General features: G+C 40.7%; 2 protein-coding genes across 5 annotated transcripts in view; one reads left to right on the top strand and one right to left on the bottom strand.

Moving 5' to 3' along the window:
• Nucleotides 1-18,376, top strand: part of LOC107067424 (uncharacterized) — a 40,696-nt gene that overhangs the window by 15,895 nt on the left and 6,425 nt on the right. For all 4 annotated transcript variants that reach the window (XM_015322935.2, XM_015322936.2, XM_015322934.2 and 1 more), the window contains 10 exons: nucleotides 4,917-5,081; nucleotides 14,101-14,237; nucleotides 14,667-14,955; nucleotides 15,047-15,375; nucleotides 15,663-15,815; nucleotides 16,179-16,373; nucleotides 16,449-16,837; nucleotides 16,947-17,183; nucleotides 17,474-17,653; nucleotides 17,982-18,129. In XM_015322935.2, the coding sequence (XP_015178421.2) occupies nucleotides 4,917-5,081; nucleotides 14,101-14,237; nucleotides 14,667-14,955; nucleotides 15,047-15,375; nucleotides 15,663-15,815; nucleotides 16,179-16,373; nucleotides 16,449-16,837; nucleotides 16,947-17,183; nucleotides 17,474-17,653; nucleotides 17,982-18,129 (2,222 nt within the window). The remainder of the gene's footprint in view (nucleotides 1-4,916; nucleotides 5,082-14,100; nucleotides 14,238-14,666; nucleotides 14,956-15,046; nucleotides 15,376-15,662; nucleotides 15,816-16,178; nucleotides 16,374-16,448; nucleotides 16,838-16,946; nucleotides 17,184-17,473; nucleotides 17,654-17,981; nucleotides 18,130-18,376) is intronic.
• On the bottom strand, nucleotides 7,927-11,128 carry LOC107067425 (uncharacterized). The gene is made up of 9 exons (XM_089177462.1): nucleotides 10,293-11,128; nucleotides 10,107-10,218; nucleotides 9,880-10,006; nucleotides 9,674-9,818; nucleotides 9,321-9,596; nucleotides 9,077-9,239; nucleotides 8,418-9,005; nucleotides 8,166-8,339; nucleotides 7,927-8,102 (listed from the first exon to the last, which is right to left on the bottom strand). The coding sequence occupies exons 1-9, from the start codon at nucleotides 10,317-10,319 to the stop codon at nucleotides 8,044-8,046; spliced, it is 1,671 nt and encodes a 556-aa protein (XP_089033588.1). The 5' UTR covers nucleotides 10,320-11,128; the 3' UTR covers nucleotides 7,927-8,043.

The following is an 18,376-nucleotide window of genomic DNA, read 5'->3' as shown; positions in this document are numbered from 1 at the left end:
CAAAGCAACGTAATGACGATTATCTGATCGAATAGGTGAAATCGAATCCGCGTGAAATATTCTAATACGTACCTGTGTACTACAATATTTTCCTTTCTTCAAGCTTAAACGTTTTGTCCGTCGATTACCGCGATTATGCGATACGCGAGTGCGTGTTCGCAAGCAGGCCGCCGAGTGCACTTTCAAACTTAATGGCTCGATTTGTATTCACAACGAGGGGATGAATTTTTCATGGGCAACGCGAGGGGACGTGCGACGCTTTGACCCAACTTCAAAATGACGCATGGTTGCGTCAAGGTCCACGTCTCTCTCTCTCTCTCTCTCTCTTGGAATGTCTAATCGCATTCGATCGAAAACCAGAGAAGAAGAACACAGTCATCGTGATCGGGATCTCTCCTTGGATGCCATTTCACGATTAACGCAAATTAAAATGATGTTGCTTGATAAAACACGCGAATAAACGTTAACTCTAGGATATTAGAAACAAATAATGCTGGCGTTTGTTCCTATTTTTTCCGGATATCGAGTGCAACGAACCGTCCGCAACGCGCTCTCGTTCGATTGATCAATCAAAGAAAAAAAAATTCAAAAGAAAGAGGGAGAGAGAGAGAGAGAGAGAGAGAGAGAGAGAGAGAAAGAGAGAGAGTCTTTCCGTATTGTCACCCTTTCGCCTCTGAATCTTCTCGTCTTTCTCTACCTTCTTTACTCCATTATTCTTCTTAAAAGGTATATCCGAGAGGAAGCTACGTAATATTGTCTTATCGATTTACTTATTTTTAGACACTGCTCGAACCTCCCAGACCCTTAGGCTTTGCTCTCTCTCTCTCTCTCTCTCTCTCTCTCTCTCTCTCTCCCTCCCTCCCTCCCTCCCTTGAACTCGGAAGAAAAGTAAGAAAGCCGGAGCGCCAAGCGTTTTACCACGGACTTCCGACCTACTTCTCGCACTTTTTCTCTCCTTTTCGCTCCATTCGCCATTCCTCATCAATTTTTTTTTCTCCGCCAAAATCAACGGTTAACGATTCCTCCTCCGCAAAGAGTTCGCGCAACTACAAGCGTTCATTTTAGCGAGAGAAAGTGGCGAAAAAAGAAAAGACTTTGGTTTATCTGCTTAGGATATCTATTAGGGGGACCTAATTGGACGAGCTTTAATTACCTACGGTTCTCCATTATTCTATCTCTATCTCCGATATTCTACTATAAAGGGAGGATCGGGTTTAGTAGGAATTTCCATATTATCTCGCTTTTTTCGGACACTGGTAAAAGTAAAGAGCTTGCGATTAATAAAGTGGTTGGGTAGAAAATTTGATGTGCAAAGAATGATCGACTATGACAGGTCGATCCTTTTTTTTCTTTTTTTTTTTGTTGGATAAAAGACGCGAGAGCGAGATGGGAAAATGGAAGTGATAAAAGCTCTCGGAGGAAGATCTAGCGATGCGTCGATAAATCCAAGTTCTTGGAAAAGGACGACGAGACGAAAGCGTTTCGAGATTGCATCGAAACTTTTTCCTTTACTTTCGTCCTTCTTTCTTCGAGTTTTCTTCCAATTTCGGAACGATTTATCGGCTGATATTGGGAAAGGAAATAACGAAGAGTCTCGTGATTTTTGGGCCGAAGCAACTTGACAAAAGAGAGAGAGAGAGAGAGAGAGATTGCCAACCTTTGACTTTTTTTCATTTATGCGCGAAACATTATTAGCGTAAACTCGAACGAACGTGACACTGATAGCCGATAACGATTAATCGAACTTTACAATCACAGAGAGCCCCTACCTGATACGCACACAATGCGGGCACGTTATGGAACGAACGTGATCGCCAATTCGAGATAGACTTTTTCACAGGGTGAAAACAAAATACAAGCTTCGCGAGCCTACTACTTCATTGTAGGGATGTTTACGAAACAACAACCCTTTGCGCGAGTTTGGCTCAAGATTGAAATCAATTTCCGGCTTTTGTAAACGATCCTCCCCGTCTTACAAACATCAAGTAATTGTTAGAGTGCATTCGAAGGCAGGGACACGTGGAATTGAAAACTTTCACATTTTGTTTTTGCCGAAAAATCGATCGAGAGAGAGAGAGAGAGAGAGAGAGAGAGCGCTTTAAGCTGGTAGACTTCTTTTATCTTTCGAATCGAGGAAAATAATTAGAAAATGTGTCTCGCGTCGGTCGACATCGAGCCCCTACTTGCATTATTAATGAGGCTCTTCTTGACTCTTCCTCTTTCCTTTCCATTCCATTCCTTCGTTCCTACCTTCAACCTGTTCGCTCTCATCGCTCTCGAGGTACCGTCGCCCGTGATTCTAATGACACCTTGTCGACATCTTGGAATTTTATTATCCTTAGCACCCACTTCGTTAGGCGCAACCACGCAACCAAACGAAAACCACGAGTTTCGGTGTATCTTTTTGGATATTTGCAAACTTCACTTTTCGCCGAGCGAATAAACAACGCTAAATTATAGATTTTTCTTTAATTAGCGGAGTGCAGTAGATTTTTTAACCGAGACCTTAATCCACACGACCGATTTTCAGTTGCTGCCAGGGACATCGTGGGCATTTTGCCAAAACAGAAATCACGATGATGCAGGACCTACCAACCAACCAACCAACCAACCAACCACCCACCACCACCAAATAGATGAGAACTATTATTTTTCTCTACAAATGTCATACCTAGTTAATGGAATTCTTACTTCGAACCTACGCGATTTTATTCCATCAAATTTTTTATGAAAAATTTAATAGATTTCATTTAAAAGATTTAATAGGCTCTACCGGTAGCAAGAGATAAAAGCTACCGTCCGAAAGGTTATAATGGAAGGCTATGGTTGCCTTGGCAAATTTGTTAATAAAATCATTGAAACATTCATCATTTGTACATTAATTGTTGTTCAATTAATTCGATAGAATAATAATATCCCTGTGATTGTCGTTACAACTGCTTTTGTACTTGCGATTCGTTATAAATTAGCAAAGTACTCGATAACTTTGGAGAATAGAAATGAAGAAAAACGTGGAACGTGTCTCATTATATCGACCTCCTACGGGGATTCCTTTTATTTGCGATGGGAATTTTCCGAAACGCGAAAGTCGAAAGAAAGCCGGAGGAAAGCTGTTTCAGAAAGCCATTATCGCTCGGCACGACGAGCTTTCTTTTCGACGAACCGATATGCGGTTGCCACGATTCCACGACTGTGAAAATCATTATTCTTGAGCGAAATCTGCAAAGTAAAGGAAGACGAGAGGAGAAATAGGAAAAAAATATTTCCCAGTTAAAAAGCCCGTTACCTTTTCAAGCTTTCCCTCTGGAGACTTTTGTTGTTCCACCACATTTTCCTTTTTTTTACTTTACTATTATCTATAACGCGAACAAAAGCGAAGGAAAAGAAAATAATCAAAAAACGAAACAACAGAAAACAAAAACACGGGACAAAGTTACGAAATTCAACGTTACGATTCTAGGGTACGTAGGTACGTAGGTAGACGAGATAGACGAGATAGATGAAGCTTTTCAATTGAGTTTCTCATCTACATAATTCGGTATAGCAAATACAAATTGGCAAAGCGAAAGCGAAGAAAATTTGACTGGTACATCGCTGACAGAAGAATCTCATCGTAACCTGAGAAGGACTGCAATCGATATCTATGTAATACTTGCGAGTACTCGAGTTCAGTCCGACGCCTCCGGATATTCCAACGACGAGCTTTTCAATCGACAATTCGCTCCATCTATCTTCCTCTTCACCTCCTTATCCTTAGATACCGGAATGCTCGGACTTTCCAACCAATTGCTGTAGCCCTTCAATGAACTCTGCTGACTAGCCAGAGTTTTGACATCTATGGAACAATGACAACATTTCATTTCGACTAACTGCAATTTCCTATTTATCAAAGTACATTGAAAAAAACTTATAAACATGTAGATCCTGTTCCTGGAGAGATGGATCTTGAAAACGAGATATTCACCAACGGGTTTCAATTTCATTTCTTCGCGAATAGAAAGCGCAAAGCCTTACGCTAGTCGCACGGAATAGACTGTAACTCGATACTTCTCAACCTAACAAAAGATATTTCTCCGTCGCGAGTTCGCAAAGGTTGACAACAAATTTTTCCTCCTCATCTGCTGGCTGCTGGACGATTGTCGATACTTTCGAGTAGGAAAGTTGTAGTAGGATGCATTAGTTTTTCGATAGCTTACTACCTAACATTAGCAAGGATTTAAGGTGATTTCTACGTTATCGATATGGAAACGACGCGTTAAATAGCGAACCAGCCGAGAAAATGAACGGAATGATCATGGACGTTTCAGAGTTGAATGGCATACGCGACACCGCTTATTACCGTTCGTCCCGTGACTTATTACCGGTCACGGTAATAACGGCTACGTCGAATTTATCGGCGCCGTGCGTTAACTCGATACGAATCGGATCGATATATTCCATGTGGAAGCCAGTGGAAGCTTGCCAACCTTCGCCATTGTTACCGAGCATTATGCTTGCGTTTCTTTAATTGAACATTATTAGTGGAATTAAAAAAAAAAAAACAAGCGGATCAACGCAATTACTCAAGCAAGCCGAGTAATATCGGCTCCACCAGTGGCGAAAGTAGGCGAATCTTTAAACGAGGTCGCCGTGTATTTTTCTTTTTTTCCTACAAATGTAACGTCTAATAAAAAGACTAGAATAACGCGCGAGAGGAATGAAAAGGAACGGCAGCGGTGCTCTTGTGGCGAGGTCGCGGACGAAAGCCGGACCTCGGAGACGAAATAAAACCAAAAGTGTAGTACTCGTGAATTCGAACAATACGCTAATGCTCGTTTTAGAATGAACGCTTTCATTACTCTAAAAACGTACATCACCTCTCGCGTTGCTGCCAAATGTCACGATCCTTTAAAATCCTATTTTCTTCTTCTTTTCAGACGTCCACTGGCTGATTTGTTCCTGCGTTCTAATGGCGACGGCGGTCCTTTCCTGCCGGAGAAGCGAATTTCAATGCAACAACGGCCATTGCGTCCCCCTGAACAAGGTTTGCAACGTCGTCGACGACTGCGGAGACGGAAGCGACGAAGTCCGTCAATGTTCGCGTGAGTTATCGATACGCGATATCGACATACCAACCTACCAACCTAGTATGACCAACCTAGCATGGTCTTTTCTTCTTTTCCTCTTTTTTTTGCAAAAAAAAAAAAGAAAGAAAAAAACATTAGGCGAACGTATCGGTTTATGCAAATACCGGAGGACGGCAATGCGAAAGCGTTAATATTCATACGTTCATCGATTTTGCATGCCCGTTCAAGTACCAAGCCATTCTTTCATATTCCATTCGATCCTTAATTTTCAACAGGAATAAAAAGGAACGAGCTGCTCTAGAACGTATCCTAAGCCTATCAGCGAAACTTTCAAACTTTCTTCATTATTTTCGCAAGAACGATCGAACCGAGTAATTACTTTACGAATTAATCCTTCTCCTTAAACGATGTTTACTACCCAACACCTAGATTAGAAGATCAATTATTCTTTTCTATCTTTTCTACATTTCATTCGAATCTTCGAAACAAAATGTACGGAAGCTTTGATTTCGGATATAATCACAATGATAATGATTATTAACGAATATCATTTGTAAAGGTGAATTTTATTACAGAACTGCGCGTTGCCATTTTCCGTTAATGAGAATTCCATTTATGATTTGCGGCATTGTTGAACCGCTATAAATTCCGACCAAACGAAATTCATACAACGCGTCTTCTTTTTATTAATTATTTATTACAAAACCGCAATTGGTATTTAATATAGGCAACTTTCGTATCGCATTTCGATATTCCTTCCTTGTTATAAAACTTTCCCGATCGAAACAATTTGGAGTTTATTAAATATGACCAAGACTGATCTAAGGTATTATAACAACGGGGATTTGCCCTTAAGATTCTGATTCTTAAAATTCTGTACAACCTAGAAAATGAATTTTTCCATTTAATTTATGCATTTGTCATCCGGTTCGTTGTGTAAATGCGATCGAACAAAGCGAATTCGTTCGGTAACATCGTTCTACCATTTACCGTAAATAATTCGAATCTGCAGGCCGTTGTGAAACGAGGTTCCACGCGATTTAACCTCCGCTCGCGGTTTCTGGACGAGCGACGCGACCCGACGCGAAGTGACGCGACGCGACGCGACGCGTCCCTCTGGTAATGCACCGACGATGCTACTAATGGGATTGTTGTGCTCGCTTACAAAGTAGAAACGAACGCGTCGTTGCCCAAAACGACATCGAACGAATATTCTCCTTCCCGCTTATTATATCTACGAGCTTAATTGACGAAGAAAAATCAACTACGCAGCAGCCACCCTTAAGACGAATGTAGAGCCATTTTTTGTTGTCCCATTTTCCATCCAAAGCACAAAATCGAGCTATTTGTAAAAGACGATGGACGTTTTCTTTGCTCGAATGGCCTTGTTATCGACAGATCGTGATAAAATGGAGGTCGGTTTGACCGTGCTTTTCTTCGTCCCTTAGTCGTCCCTTAGTCGTCCCTTAGTCGTCCCTTCGTCATCTCTCCTAGCAAAGCACCTTTTCCTTCCAACGCAGCAAAGCGGTACGTTAAACAATGTCTTCCGGTAACAATGCTCGTACGCTTCGATGCACCGATCTTTCCTATTCCCAACTGAAACTTTGTTCTCGAAATTTAATCTCCCCAATGAACACGATATATACTTTTCCTTTCAAAGTAATAGATCAATTTTAATTAGAAATTATGTAAAAAGTCGTCTATTCGATACACTCGACGACGCTTGGAATTTGTGGAAGGATTTGCCAAAAATTCATGAGTCGTGAGGAGAGAAGAGAGCAGACTTGGTAAGAAAATAAACTTGCTTCAATATCTGAGGATAGCAGCAGCGTTCCGTCGGCATCGTAGCGATAAAACGTTGCAGCAAATTTAGCGAATGCGTTTGCTGCGGCCGTCGGCAATGTCGTCCTATGCAATTTAATCTACAGGCTTTTGCTAGGATGTTCGTTATGTTACTTATGTGCAACCACTAATTAACTCGCACTATGTTACATTGTCGTAAATTTGGAAGTATTTTTGAAAAATGTTTCGCGATTGCGAAATTGTTTGGACGTTGCAACGTGCAAAGATAACGTCACGTTTTCAAATACATCGCCGGGAGAGTTAACCTTTGGATATTGCAGTAAAGTTTATGCGACGCTGCCTGGAATATCCTCGTACCACTCGTACGTCTGTTACATTTTAATCGCTGCGGCAGTTGCTAACTTTCCAACGAATGGTAGACTGGTGCTTCAACGGAGCTCTAACCGTACGATTCGAGAGCTAATGTCTAAACGGTCTATTAAATATTCTGCAAAAAGTTATTACGTAATTTCTTACGTAAGGGTGTATAAAAAAAAAGGGTGGAATAAAGTACTATAAGAGATGGGATATTTGGCGTTTTCCCTTGGATCATCGACTCGATTAAATCGATCGCTTCCGGCTCAGGGAACATCGGTCAAAAGAACTTGCTCCTACTAGCTTCTGCGAGAAAAGAAAAGGAAAAAAAGGAGAGGACAACAGTTGGTTGGTTTACTAGTTCGTCTTACAACGAATCGATCTTTTCCATATTTAACGAAGCATTTCTTTCGACACCACTTGTATGTAAAAAAAAAAAAAACAAAACCCATCGATCGCATTAATAAGTAATCATAGCAATATCAACACACAATTCCTGTATTTCGACGAGTATCGAATGTCTCATAAAATAATACGTATCACTTGTACATTGAGTTATATCCAAGTTTACGTAAGATATATCGTATTACTTTATTCGATAGCGAAACTTAATATGGTCGGTGCTCGCATAGGGACTCTGGCAAATGGAATTTTTCTTCTCTCTTAATAAACACTCTGTTTGATATCTCTTACATTTATACTTATGTTTATTAATAATTCAATTGAACATAACGATAACCTTTCGATAGGAAAATAACTAAATAAAACATATCATTGTGAAATAGAAAAAGAAATAGAAAAGAAAATAGGCAGTAGTACCTTAAAAGATACGAAAATTATTATCGGCCTTCATTTTCAACAGATCGGAGAAATTGAAACCTACGAAAAAAGATGATTATCGATGTACTTCTGTATGCATATTGCACACATAAATATACTTACGAGGTGTCTCTTCTTGCAACGTTTTTTTCTCCTTTTTCTCGCAAACCTCATCAATGGAATCCGCATTTACAGCGAAATCGCCTAAATTTGAAACATTTTCGCAATCGGATATTTGAAAGTTTCTCGAGTTGTCGTCGTACATGGAAGGCTGTATAGATCTCGAAGCGTTTAAGTCTAAAGACGATTAATACAATAAATGAAGTACTGATTTAATCGGTATTCATTAAAAGAGAATAAAAAACTAACAAATACCTTTGATCATCAAAGCTTCGTTTAACGTGAAAGAAGACGCACGACTCGCATTTGTTTCGTAATCAAAATTATTCGAAAAGTTAAAAGTATTTTTACGTTTTATCGAAGGCGTGATACCGTATTGCACTTTCTCGATTTTTGTAACTCGTGGACAGGGAGTAGATTTTTTCGGAGTTTCCAATACTTCCGAATCAATATTTTCGTCATCATTGTGCATCAATTTCATCCTCTTGGGTTCGCATGTATCGTTCGGGAATCGATTACTTCCACTGTTGTAATTAGCTAAGCATTCTTCTTCTACACACATTGGCGTCGTATATCGACTATCATTCTTTTCTTCAAAGTTCGTTTGTTTTGCGATCGATCCGGAATTGCTCGAAAAGGATAATGTATTCTTATTGTGAATCTTTTGCAAAGGCGTTGCTACTGCCGTAAACGACTTCTCTGTGGTAATCTTTTTGATCGTTGTTGATCGTTTTTCATCGTTTGTTCCATGGTTTGTCCAATCATTTTTTTTCGACGTACCATCGAGAGTTTCATCTGTTATGCACATCTCTTCCAAAGCGATCGTATTAACCGATATTGAATCTAAAAAACAAACCGAATCATTTTCAAACAATCCTATTCGTGCGTACATTATAGCAAGTCAAAGACGATACCAGCATCAATATGCGACGATTGTTTTTTAAATTCCCAATCCTTCCAATTGCGCGAATAATTTAACCGTAATCGTGACAAATTGATTTTCGGCGGGGGCATTTCCAATAATTTCATCGCTCGTTTTTTCTTTGCTTCCTCTTCTTGTTTGTCCAAAGATTTTAACTGCGACCATATAAAAATATATATTAGAATAATAAAAAAGTCTCTGTATTATATCGTTAAGAAATGATTTCACGTAAAGACCTCCAATTCGTTCGAATGTTGTTGCTTCTTTAAGCAATCGATTTTGTTCTTCAACTCGACTAATCTTCGCTCCAATTTCTCATTATTTTTCATTGCTTTAACAAATTCTATTATTTTAAATCTCATCCTAATTTCATCGATCCTCTTTTCCATCTCGATTTTCCTTTCCAAATCTTTTATCTTAAATTCGAGAATCATTTTTTCGATGGTAATCTTCTTCAAATGGACTTCTGCCTCGTTACGTTTTTTAGCCAAAGGAAATTCTTCGTATTCGGCCTGTCATCGATATCAAACATGAGAGAAAACAATAAGATCAAGATAGTATGGTTTAAAATAGGAGTAAAGTTACTAACGCGATAAGCTTGCCAAGTTGTCTGATATTCTTGTAGAATGTTTTCGTATCGTTGAATCTCTAGCAACATTAATTTGGAACGATGGTCGACATTCGCTTCGATGAAATCGATCTTTTGCTTAGTTTCTTTCGATTCTTTTCGCAATCTGACAACGAATAAAAAGGTGTAATAAGTAATAATGGTTCATTTATTTTTCAATGACGTACCTTTGAAAAGCAAGGTTCAACATCGATATTACGTCTTCGGCATCTTTTATCTTTATCTTAAGCTCCTTTCTCCTCTCTAACTTCATTAGAACGTTTCTTTTTATCTTCTTTATTTCAGCCTGAGTTTCTGCGAAAAGAAAAAAACAAGTGTGACAATATTTCACGTCAATTTTAATGCGCGACTTGGACAATAATGTTATCTCCAAAGAAGTCGAATTATTTCTTACTGTCGTATGACTCTTTGTAAGTGCCAATTTCCACGCGCAAACAGGCTTCCAGAATTTCCACGAAGCGTGGATCGTCGTACGGTATTCCTTCGCCCTCCATATTATTTCTAATCTAACCAAAACAATAAGATTATCCTACTAATCTAGTTTATATATCAAAGAACACTTTGTTTAGTTGATTATTACCTTATCGCGTTTATTTCTCGTCGTCATTACATTAGTTATTACTCGCAAAGTAGGAATCAACAAAGCGACGACGACGACGACGACGACGACGAGGGCGAGGATGACAGGTTATCTCGTTAAGCTATTTGCCAAGAAAAAAAAAAATAAAAATAAATAAGCAACAGGACAAAAATAGAATTTAGTGAAAAAAATTGCAATCTCTTTGGAATGCAGAATACGATACCATAAAATGTTGGATTGAATTTACCCGCTGGCTTTGCGCCTTTGTTCTCGCGTGGTGCAAATAAATGAGAAACGATGCTTCAATCTCAAGTTTTAAAGTACAACTTGAAACACGTAGTATCCAGCTCCCTGCTTCTACCCCCCACCCTTCACCACCCACTATTACTCACTTTCACCGTTTCTTTGCTCCGTCGGTATTTCCAAATCCTCTTTGATTTTCTTCCTATCTTTTTTTTTTTACCGACATTGTTTACGCGCGATAATTATCGATGTATTTGAAATTTCTGTTTTTTTCTTTTTTCATTTAACAAGAAAGAAAAAAAAAGAAAAGCACACTTTGAACCGTTTATTTCGAAATATTTGGCGAAATATTTCAAAGGTAAAAGGCGATTACGCGATAAGCGTAAATCGATAAAATTCACTTGCCTTTTCTCCAGTTATTTTATCAATTTGACGATACGTATGAAAGAGGAGACACGAGTGTACGACAGCAACTGGCTACAAACGTAATCTTCCTTCAAAACGAGTTTTACAGATAATCTCTTGCGGATGAGCGTAACGCCGTATTATTCGGTGCATTTAAAATCTATGACATTCTTACTAACTAAAGTAAGACTCTTTAGTAGAGATAGAAATAATCATAGTCGAATACAGGTGAAGAAAATTCGTTTCGTTGTAATATTTCATCTTTTTTGTTTTGGACTTTGAAATAATTGTCTTTTTTTTTTTTTTTTTTTTTTTTTTGGTATATCTCGTGACCTAGATGCTACGCAACAAGAAACGAAAGAGCGAAAGAGTATAGAAAAAACGTGAAAACGTGGCGAACGAATATCTCGCGAGCATCGTGGAGATCACGTGGGTGAGGATGTAAAAGGTAGAAAAAAGTAAGGGATGCTGAATGAAGAGGAGAAAAGAAAAAGAAAAAGAGAAAGAGAAAGAGAGAGGCCTCTGGGCACTCGTCGGCCCATTGAAAAGGATATTCGCTCGCTTTCACCGAGCATTCTTCGTCAGGCTGTCTACGCACGCGTTGAAAAGCAACCCCGAGAAGAGTCCTCCTCCTTTCCTGTAAATTGCACAAGTCGCGATTGCGCTAAAGCAAACATTACAATTTCCAGTCGTTCCAACTGCAAACAAAAAGTCCTTCCTATCTTTAGTTAACTTGGATCATTGGACCGTATGGCTGCGTGTATTGTTGTACTTATTCGTAATACCCCCTATTATTGTAAACTTATTGAATTGCATCGGAAACAAAATGATTGAAAACTGTACGATAAATCCAACGTAATAATCGCATCCGCGTGCATGAATTATGTGAAGCGGAAAGGAGTCCAAGTTGAAAAGTTTTGCCAGTGTTTTGCGCGACATCGCGTACCTAGCAGTTGTAGAAGAAAAAAAAAATATACTAAATAATGCAGTACTTTTGTCAGTGTATATACGTGGAAAGTGTGTGGAAAGTATGTGGAAAGGGAATCGAATGTAACGTGTAACGCGTCAAATTCATCCCCTTCGTATTTTCCTTTCGCTTTTACGATAAATATGAAAAGCCAACGACCGCGTACTATAAATTCTATAAAACCTTTGGATTAGGAAGAAAACCCGCGTGAATTTACGTTTTTACTTTTTTCCTTTCGCCCATGTTTCTTTCAGGATCCAATGTATACGTCTGCGTGTTATACCTACCTACGTATCTAGATATTAGATATTTTCGAAGAAAAATTGTGAAAGAATGCTCGCGTGTAGGATTGCGTGTAGAATTGCGTGTAGGATTTGGAGGTAAAATGTACTAGCAGAAGAACGAAATTCTTGTCCATTCATTCTCCAATTGGAATTGGATCGAATTAATCGTTCATGTCAGCGACGATAACGCGCAGTTTCCGTTTGCCCATAGGTTTGCCTACACATGGCATATTTCATTTTCTTGCTTTTTTTTTTTTTTTGATACTTTTATAGATACCCTTTATAAATAGTCGATTCGCAATACGCGTGTGCATACACCTAGGTAGGTTTTTTTCGGAAATACGACACAAAGCACGATCGATAGATTTAGTCGACGAGCAAGCGACGACTAGGAGCCCGCGGCAAGCAATAAAAATCCTTCGCTCGGACGTTTCTCGTATCCTGTTGTTTCCATGGCGCACAAGCTTTGCGCTTGTGTGAGACAACAGCAAGGAAAGACATGACTTACAACTGTAACGACGATTCTCGAATACTGCATCCGTCGGAATGTATCTTTTCGGAATTTTGCAACTTTCTCTCTCTCTCTCTCTCTCTCTCTCTCTGGCTTTTGCTTTGCAGATTTGCACGCCCTCGGCGACGCGTCAGAGTAGTATAAACCGCTACGACTTGCAACACAAAAGGACCTATCCTCTCTGAAAACTTCATTGCATAGAATTTCTCTACCGCGAATATGTTATTGAACCTTTTTACACGTTGATTCGTGACAAATTGTCAAAATTGTCAAAATAAGAGAAACGACAACAAAGATCGGATAAATAAATAAAAAGGGGTTATTTTTGAAGAATTTCATCGACCCTTTTGCCATTAGTCAAACTCATGGAAACGCAAACATTCTATCCACGAGCCGATCCATATCTCTCATAATTCAATGAAACGGACATCTTAGATTTATTGGGTACTCGTCGTCGTCGTCGTCGTCGTCGTCGTCGTCTTTCCTTTGAGAAATATTCCCAAGATCCGTAGGAATTTTCAAGATTTATATTGTAGTAAAAGACGCAGTGAAGTGGACGATCGTAAGTAAGTACGTGCTCCGTTGGATCTCGTTCGATTATTATTCGAAGGGATCGAAGGGACGCTCGAATGAAACATCCGGCTAGGTTCGCTAACAACTACCGTTGCTAACGCCTACTTCTAATTAAGAGTTAGAATTAGGTCGTTGATTAGAAATTCCATTGTGCATTCGGTAGGCAGGACGTCGTAGTTCGCTTTCGATGAAGGAAGCCTCGAGGGCTTGGTCACGACTAGCCTGCGAAGCCCTTCAACGAATCGACGCGACTTGACGCGATGCGATATCGCTAACAACTCGGAGCTTGGAATATAGGTACGATGGCCGAAGCCAAAGCAACTCGATCATCGAGAACGAAACGTTTCTCTATTCGTCTGGCATCCTGTGAAAAGCCGAACCACAGATTACATCGATCGAACAAAACGCAAATTCTCTATTAGCTTAATCGTGCTCCATTGCCGATCCGTTTCCGATAACGTATCTATTTGTTCCCAAAGTACGTCCACATCGTCAGACTTGATATAACTAATTAAAAAGTCGACAAACTGCATTTATAGATGGTTACGATATAATATGTATAATGGACGAACACATTGGGATTCTCAAGCACGAACGTATCTAATCTCATAGAGTGGCGGAATAAACTTCTTCGCGCGTTTTCTTCGTTATAAATTCAGTGCGAGAGTGGGTGTATAGGTATATACGAGAGCCACGTACAACTTGGATAGAAAATTCAACCGCGAAATAATGCGATCGAGAGAGACAGAGAGAGAGAGAGAGAGAGAGGGAGAAAGAGAGAGAACTTTCAATCTTTTTCAATATCAAATTCTTGTCTTTTTACAGCCTGCAACAAAACGTACTTTGGCGATGTAGGAAAAACCTACAGTTTGGAATTGCATCGACCGAAGGAAGACAAGGTGCCTTACATTTGCAAACTTACCTTTAGCGCACCCGGCGGTGATCTCGGGGATATAATACAGGTGAGGAGAAAAGACATTGATATATGGGAAAATAAATGTAATGCAACAGGAAGAAAGGGAGAAAGCATTTAGAGCACGTAGCGTTAACTAACACGAACAATTTAAGACAAAATACGATAGGACAAAGTTTCACGCTTGTTAAAGCAAGCGTAACAAAGTACCCCAACTATTCGAATGGAGTGTACGCGAGGACGGTGCGCATAGCTCAGGACGTTTGCGTCAGCGAATTCGCTTCATCGATCGAAATTAAACGTTCCACGGACGTGTAACCTAACATCCTCGTTCTCGTCCTCGTCCTCGTCCTCGTCCTCGTCCTACAATAATCTTGTTCTACTGAATTTTGAGGAATTTTTTAATAACGCGTCGAATATCGAGTGTTACATCGATCCGCGGCATGAAGTTAAGTAGTCTTCCTCGTTCCTTTCGCAGCTCAACTTTGACAGCTTTACCCTGGGCAAATTCGTTTCATTCACCGCGGAAGGATGCCCGGACGGATCGTTGCAAATCTCGGAAGCGGAACGTCCCGACGTAGGAGGACTTTGGTGCGGCACGACGAGAGATCCAGCCATTTACTACAGCGAGACGTCTAGCGTTTCTATAACTCTCAAACTTCTCCGACTCAGCAAGGATCAGAAGGCATTTAATTTCGATTTTCGAATGGCGTACAAAATGATCAGAAAATCCGACGCCGTTGTACGCTACGGAAATCCTTTCGTAGGTACGAAACTCATAATATTTTGGCGCATAGATTTTCCAACAAATTGTCCAATGGAATGAAATGAAATAAAATGAAAATACCACGTGGTCAGGAATGACGCAGGTAACGACAACGACGACAACGACGACAACGACGACGACGACGACGACATCGGCAATGATGTCGGCGATGACTACGACGACAACGGGGAGTATAGAAAATAAGCCGACCCCTGAATACGCTAATACTTCCATGGCGATGCTGATGGTCGAACAACACGCAGTGATTCCAACAAAATCGAGCTCGGAGCAGTACCTCGGGGATCTTATCTCTGGCACTTACTGCTCCAGAATATTCAGCGACTGCGACCAAAAGAAGTGCAGACTGCAATCTCCAAACTTTCCTGGTCTTTATCCGCGTAATCTCACCTGTTACTATGCGGTAAGTCTGTCCAAAGCTCGAGTAAGAGAGTAAGCAGGAGAAACGAAAAAGTCGACCTTTTAAATATGTATTCGTATCGAACCGAAACTCTTGTACGTATGTTTTTTGATAAAAAAGACTCGGTTGAACTTTTCAACTCTATTGAATACCGTAAGCACAGCCAATTTGAAGTAATTTAAGAGGAAACGAATGTTTTCCGTATACGTAAATGAAACTAATATAGCACGATAAAAATAGAAAGTTAATCATTTGCATTGGGTTGATTGTAAGGTTTCGATGTCGAGCAGGTAAGGCAGCATGAGGTACCGCCGGGAAAATACGCCTTAATTTCGGTCGGACAACCAAGAGGTCAATTGGTTGCCGTAAGGTCCAGACCAGCGACGCAAGCCGAGTCACCGCCACGCGAACTCCACCTCTGGCAAGATTGCGACGTCATTCAGGTACGTAAAAGGATGCTGCGAAAATTGGATTAAACGTTATAAATTCGAGGCAGAGGTAGTTGATACTCTTGTGGAATCAACATGGAAGTAGAAACGGAGATGGAGAACGATTCTACGTGACCGTCCTACAGAGAACGTTTCCTCTCCCTCCTACTTTACATACCAATCTTCGCGATACTTCTTCAAATCGTTAATTTCTTTTTCTTGTCTCGCTTCGAAATGGAAATGTTATTTTAGAAGAAAATTCAACGACTCTGGAGACTTTGTTGAAAAGTCTCACACCGACGCAAGCTGTTTCTTCGTAGATTACGATAGCGAGCTTATATCGAGAGATAAGATAACAAGGAATTTCATATTTCTTAGGATTACGTGACGGTCTATGATGGTTATACCACGAGGGATCCGGTGATACTGAAATTTTGCGGTGGCGGAGAACCAGTGCCCGAGGCAACGAGTAGCGGACCAGAAATTCTCGTCGAGTTCACAACCTCCCCTTACGGTACTTTTCTACATCCAACACCGCAACGTTCCTTACACGGATTCCAATTGGAAGTCCAGGTAGATATATCAAGTAAACGAAAAAAAAAAAAAGTTCATTTCGTAAATGGAGTCCGTTCTTTCTCTTTCTCTAAGGTGAAATTCGTCGACGTCGATTCCCCGACCTACGCAAAGAACAAACGTTGCGAATTTTGGTTGAAAGGTAACAGCGGAGGAGTACTAGAATCTCCGCGTCATTCTCTACCGAGAAATAGTAGCTGCCTTTATCATTTACGCGGTGCTGGACCTACTTTGCCCAGTCCTACGCCTCCACGTCCCTTACCAAAATTCCCAGAGCAACGTCCTGGCACGGTATGGCGAAGGCCAGCACCGGCTCCACCGCAACCGCAGTTTCGCGTCTGGTTGTCGATTTTAAAGTTTCACGTTGGCATCACCGCATCTACCGGCACCGACGAGGATTGTTCGACGACTTTGATGGTTTGGGACGGAGAAATGATGCCCCTTGGGGAATGCAACGAAGCTTGGTAGGTCCTCCTTTGTGGTTAAACCTATGTTGAATTTAAAGAGATACACACTCGTAATCAAACATCATGTGTGTACCCTTGTACATGTATATTATTGGAATCTGTTCAGCGAGAAAGAACGTCAACGGTACATAGATAAACTCGGAGAAGCGAATTCGCAAGTTGCCGCACGTCCCGCAAACAACACGACTCTCCTTGCCAGGTATTGCAAAGACAAGGTACCAAGAACTTGCGACCATGCAATTCTTCAAAACGTCAGTCGTCCTTGTTCCCTCGGAGAAAGCTTCGTATCCTCCAGCAACAGCTTGACCATAGAGATGCGCATGATCGAATCTACCGCTCTGAGGTGAGTTTATTATCGTTATTTTTCTACCGATGATCAACATCGTCGATAGCGTTATCCGCATTTTATTTTTCATATACTATATTGTAATACCGCGAAATGGTGCGTTCAACCGTTCTACCTCTCTTACGGTAGAACGTAAGAAAAAAAGAGAGAGAGAGAGAATAAAAGTAACAAAGCAGGAGGACGCATCATACGGTCTAGTTAATCGTTTCCACCAGAAAGCATCCATTCCATCGTCCAAGTCTTTTATTATAATAACGCGGCGGCGTTCAATGTTTCTTCTCTCGAAGGCCCGTCAACTTCCGAGCTCTCTACGAGTTCGTCGATCTCCATCAGGATGGCGAAGCTTACGGCAGCGGACCATGCTCGCGCGCTTTCTACAGCAGAAATCGTGACACCTACCCGGATCGTAGATTTCAAGGACCTCGCGACATTTTTCTCTTTGGTCGTGGCGGGTCGAAAAATCTCAGGTAAGTTGTTCGTAATAACGACAAGAACGTTTTCCAAACGAGAAGAGCAAACGCTTACCTCATAAAATATCTCTTACGAATCGCGAGCAATTTTTTATCGGTGTATCGGCTCTTGCAAACAAATCTTAGGAAAAAGAAAAAGGATCGATAAATGTGGGTCGATTAAAATCGCTTGGCTCGTTTACCGATTAACAAAGATCCATCGGCGATGCTCCTCTCGTAACCTTCCTGCACAGTTATCGATCCAAAGTCCGTTCCTTTGGGTAACCGACGAAGCATGTAAATTCGATTAAGTCGCTGAAAGTGCAGCCTGGAACGGATTTTGCAGCTGCGTGTACCGCTTCGAGGGTGAACACGACGAGGTCGTCAAGCTGCGGTTCAACAGACTTCTCAACGGCAACCGAACCTGTCGCAGCGTCTCCTCTTCCGATTTCAATCGTCTCCTTTGCATCGGATCCGATAATTTCTCCCTCAAAGTAAGTATAAACATTTCTAACTAATCTCTAACTAGTTCCTTTTAAATCTTATTTTCCAAATGTCACGAATGATATCACGAATAATGTTCCGAGTTGCCATTCTCAGTCCGAAGTGCCGGTCGGTCGGTCGGTCGGTCGGTCGGTCGGTCCTCGGTGTCCAACGCAGAGATGCAAAGATCCAACACGGGTCTTGACGAACAAAGTTTACCAATCTTCTCTCGACCGTAAAATAGATGTTTCTAAATGT

Source organism: Polistes dominula, unplaced genomic scaffold (assembly GCF_049000335.1).
Source record: "Polistes dominula isolate Pdom_NZ unplaced genomic scaffold, Pdom_raw_medaka contig_20, whole genome shotgun sequence".
In the NCBI taxonomy this organism is placed as follows: Eukaryota; Metazoa; Arthropoda; class Insecta; order Hymenoptera; family Vespidae; genus Polistes; species Polistes dominula.
This window is presented reverse-complemented; position numbering and strand designations above follow the sequence as displayed.

Excerpts from the sequence above, each read along its gene's own strand:
- LOC107067425 (XM_089177462.1), bottom strand. The coding sequence starts at position 10,319 with ATGACGACGAGAAATAAACGCGATAAG. Across the intron at positions 10,219-10,292 it reads CGAGAAATAAACGCGATAAG|ATTAGAAATAATATGGAGGG; the intron begins GTAATAATCAAC and ends TGTTTTGGTTAG. Across the intron at positions 8,340-8,417 it reads CGAAGCTTTGATGATCAAAG|ACTTAAACGCTTCGAGATCT; the intron begins GTATTTGTTAGT and ends AATCGTCTTTAG.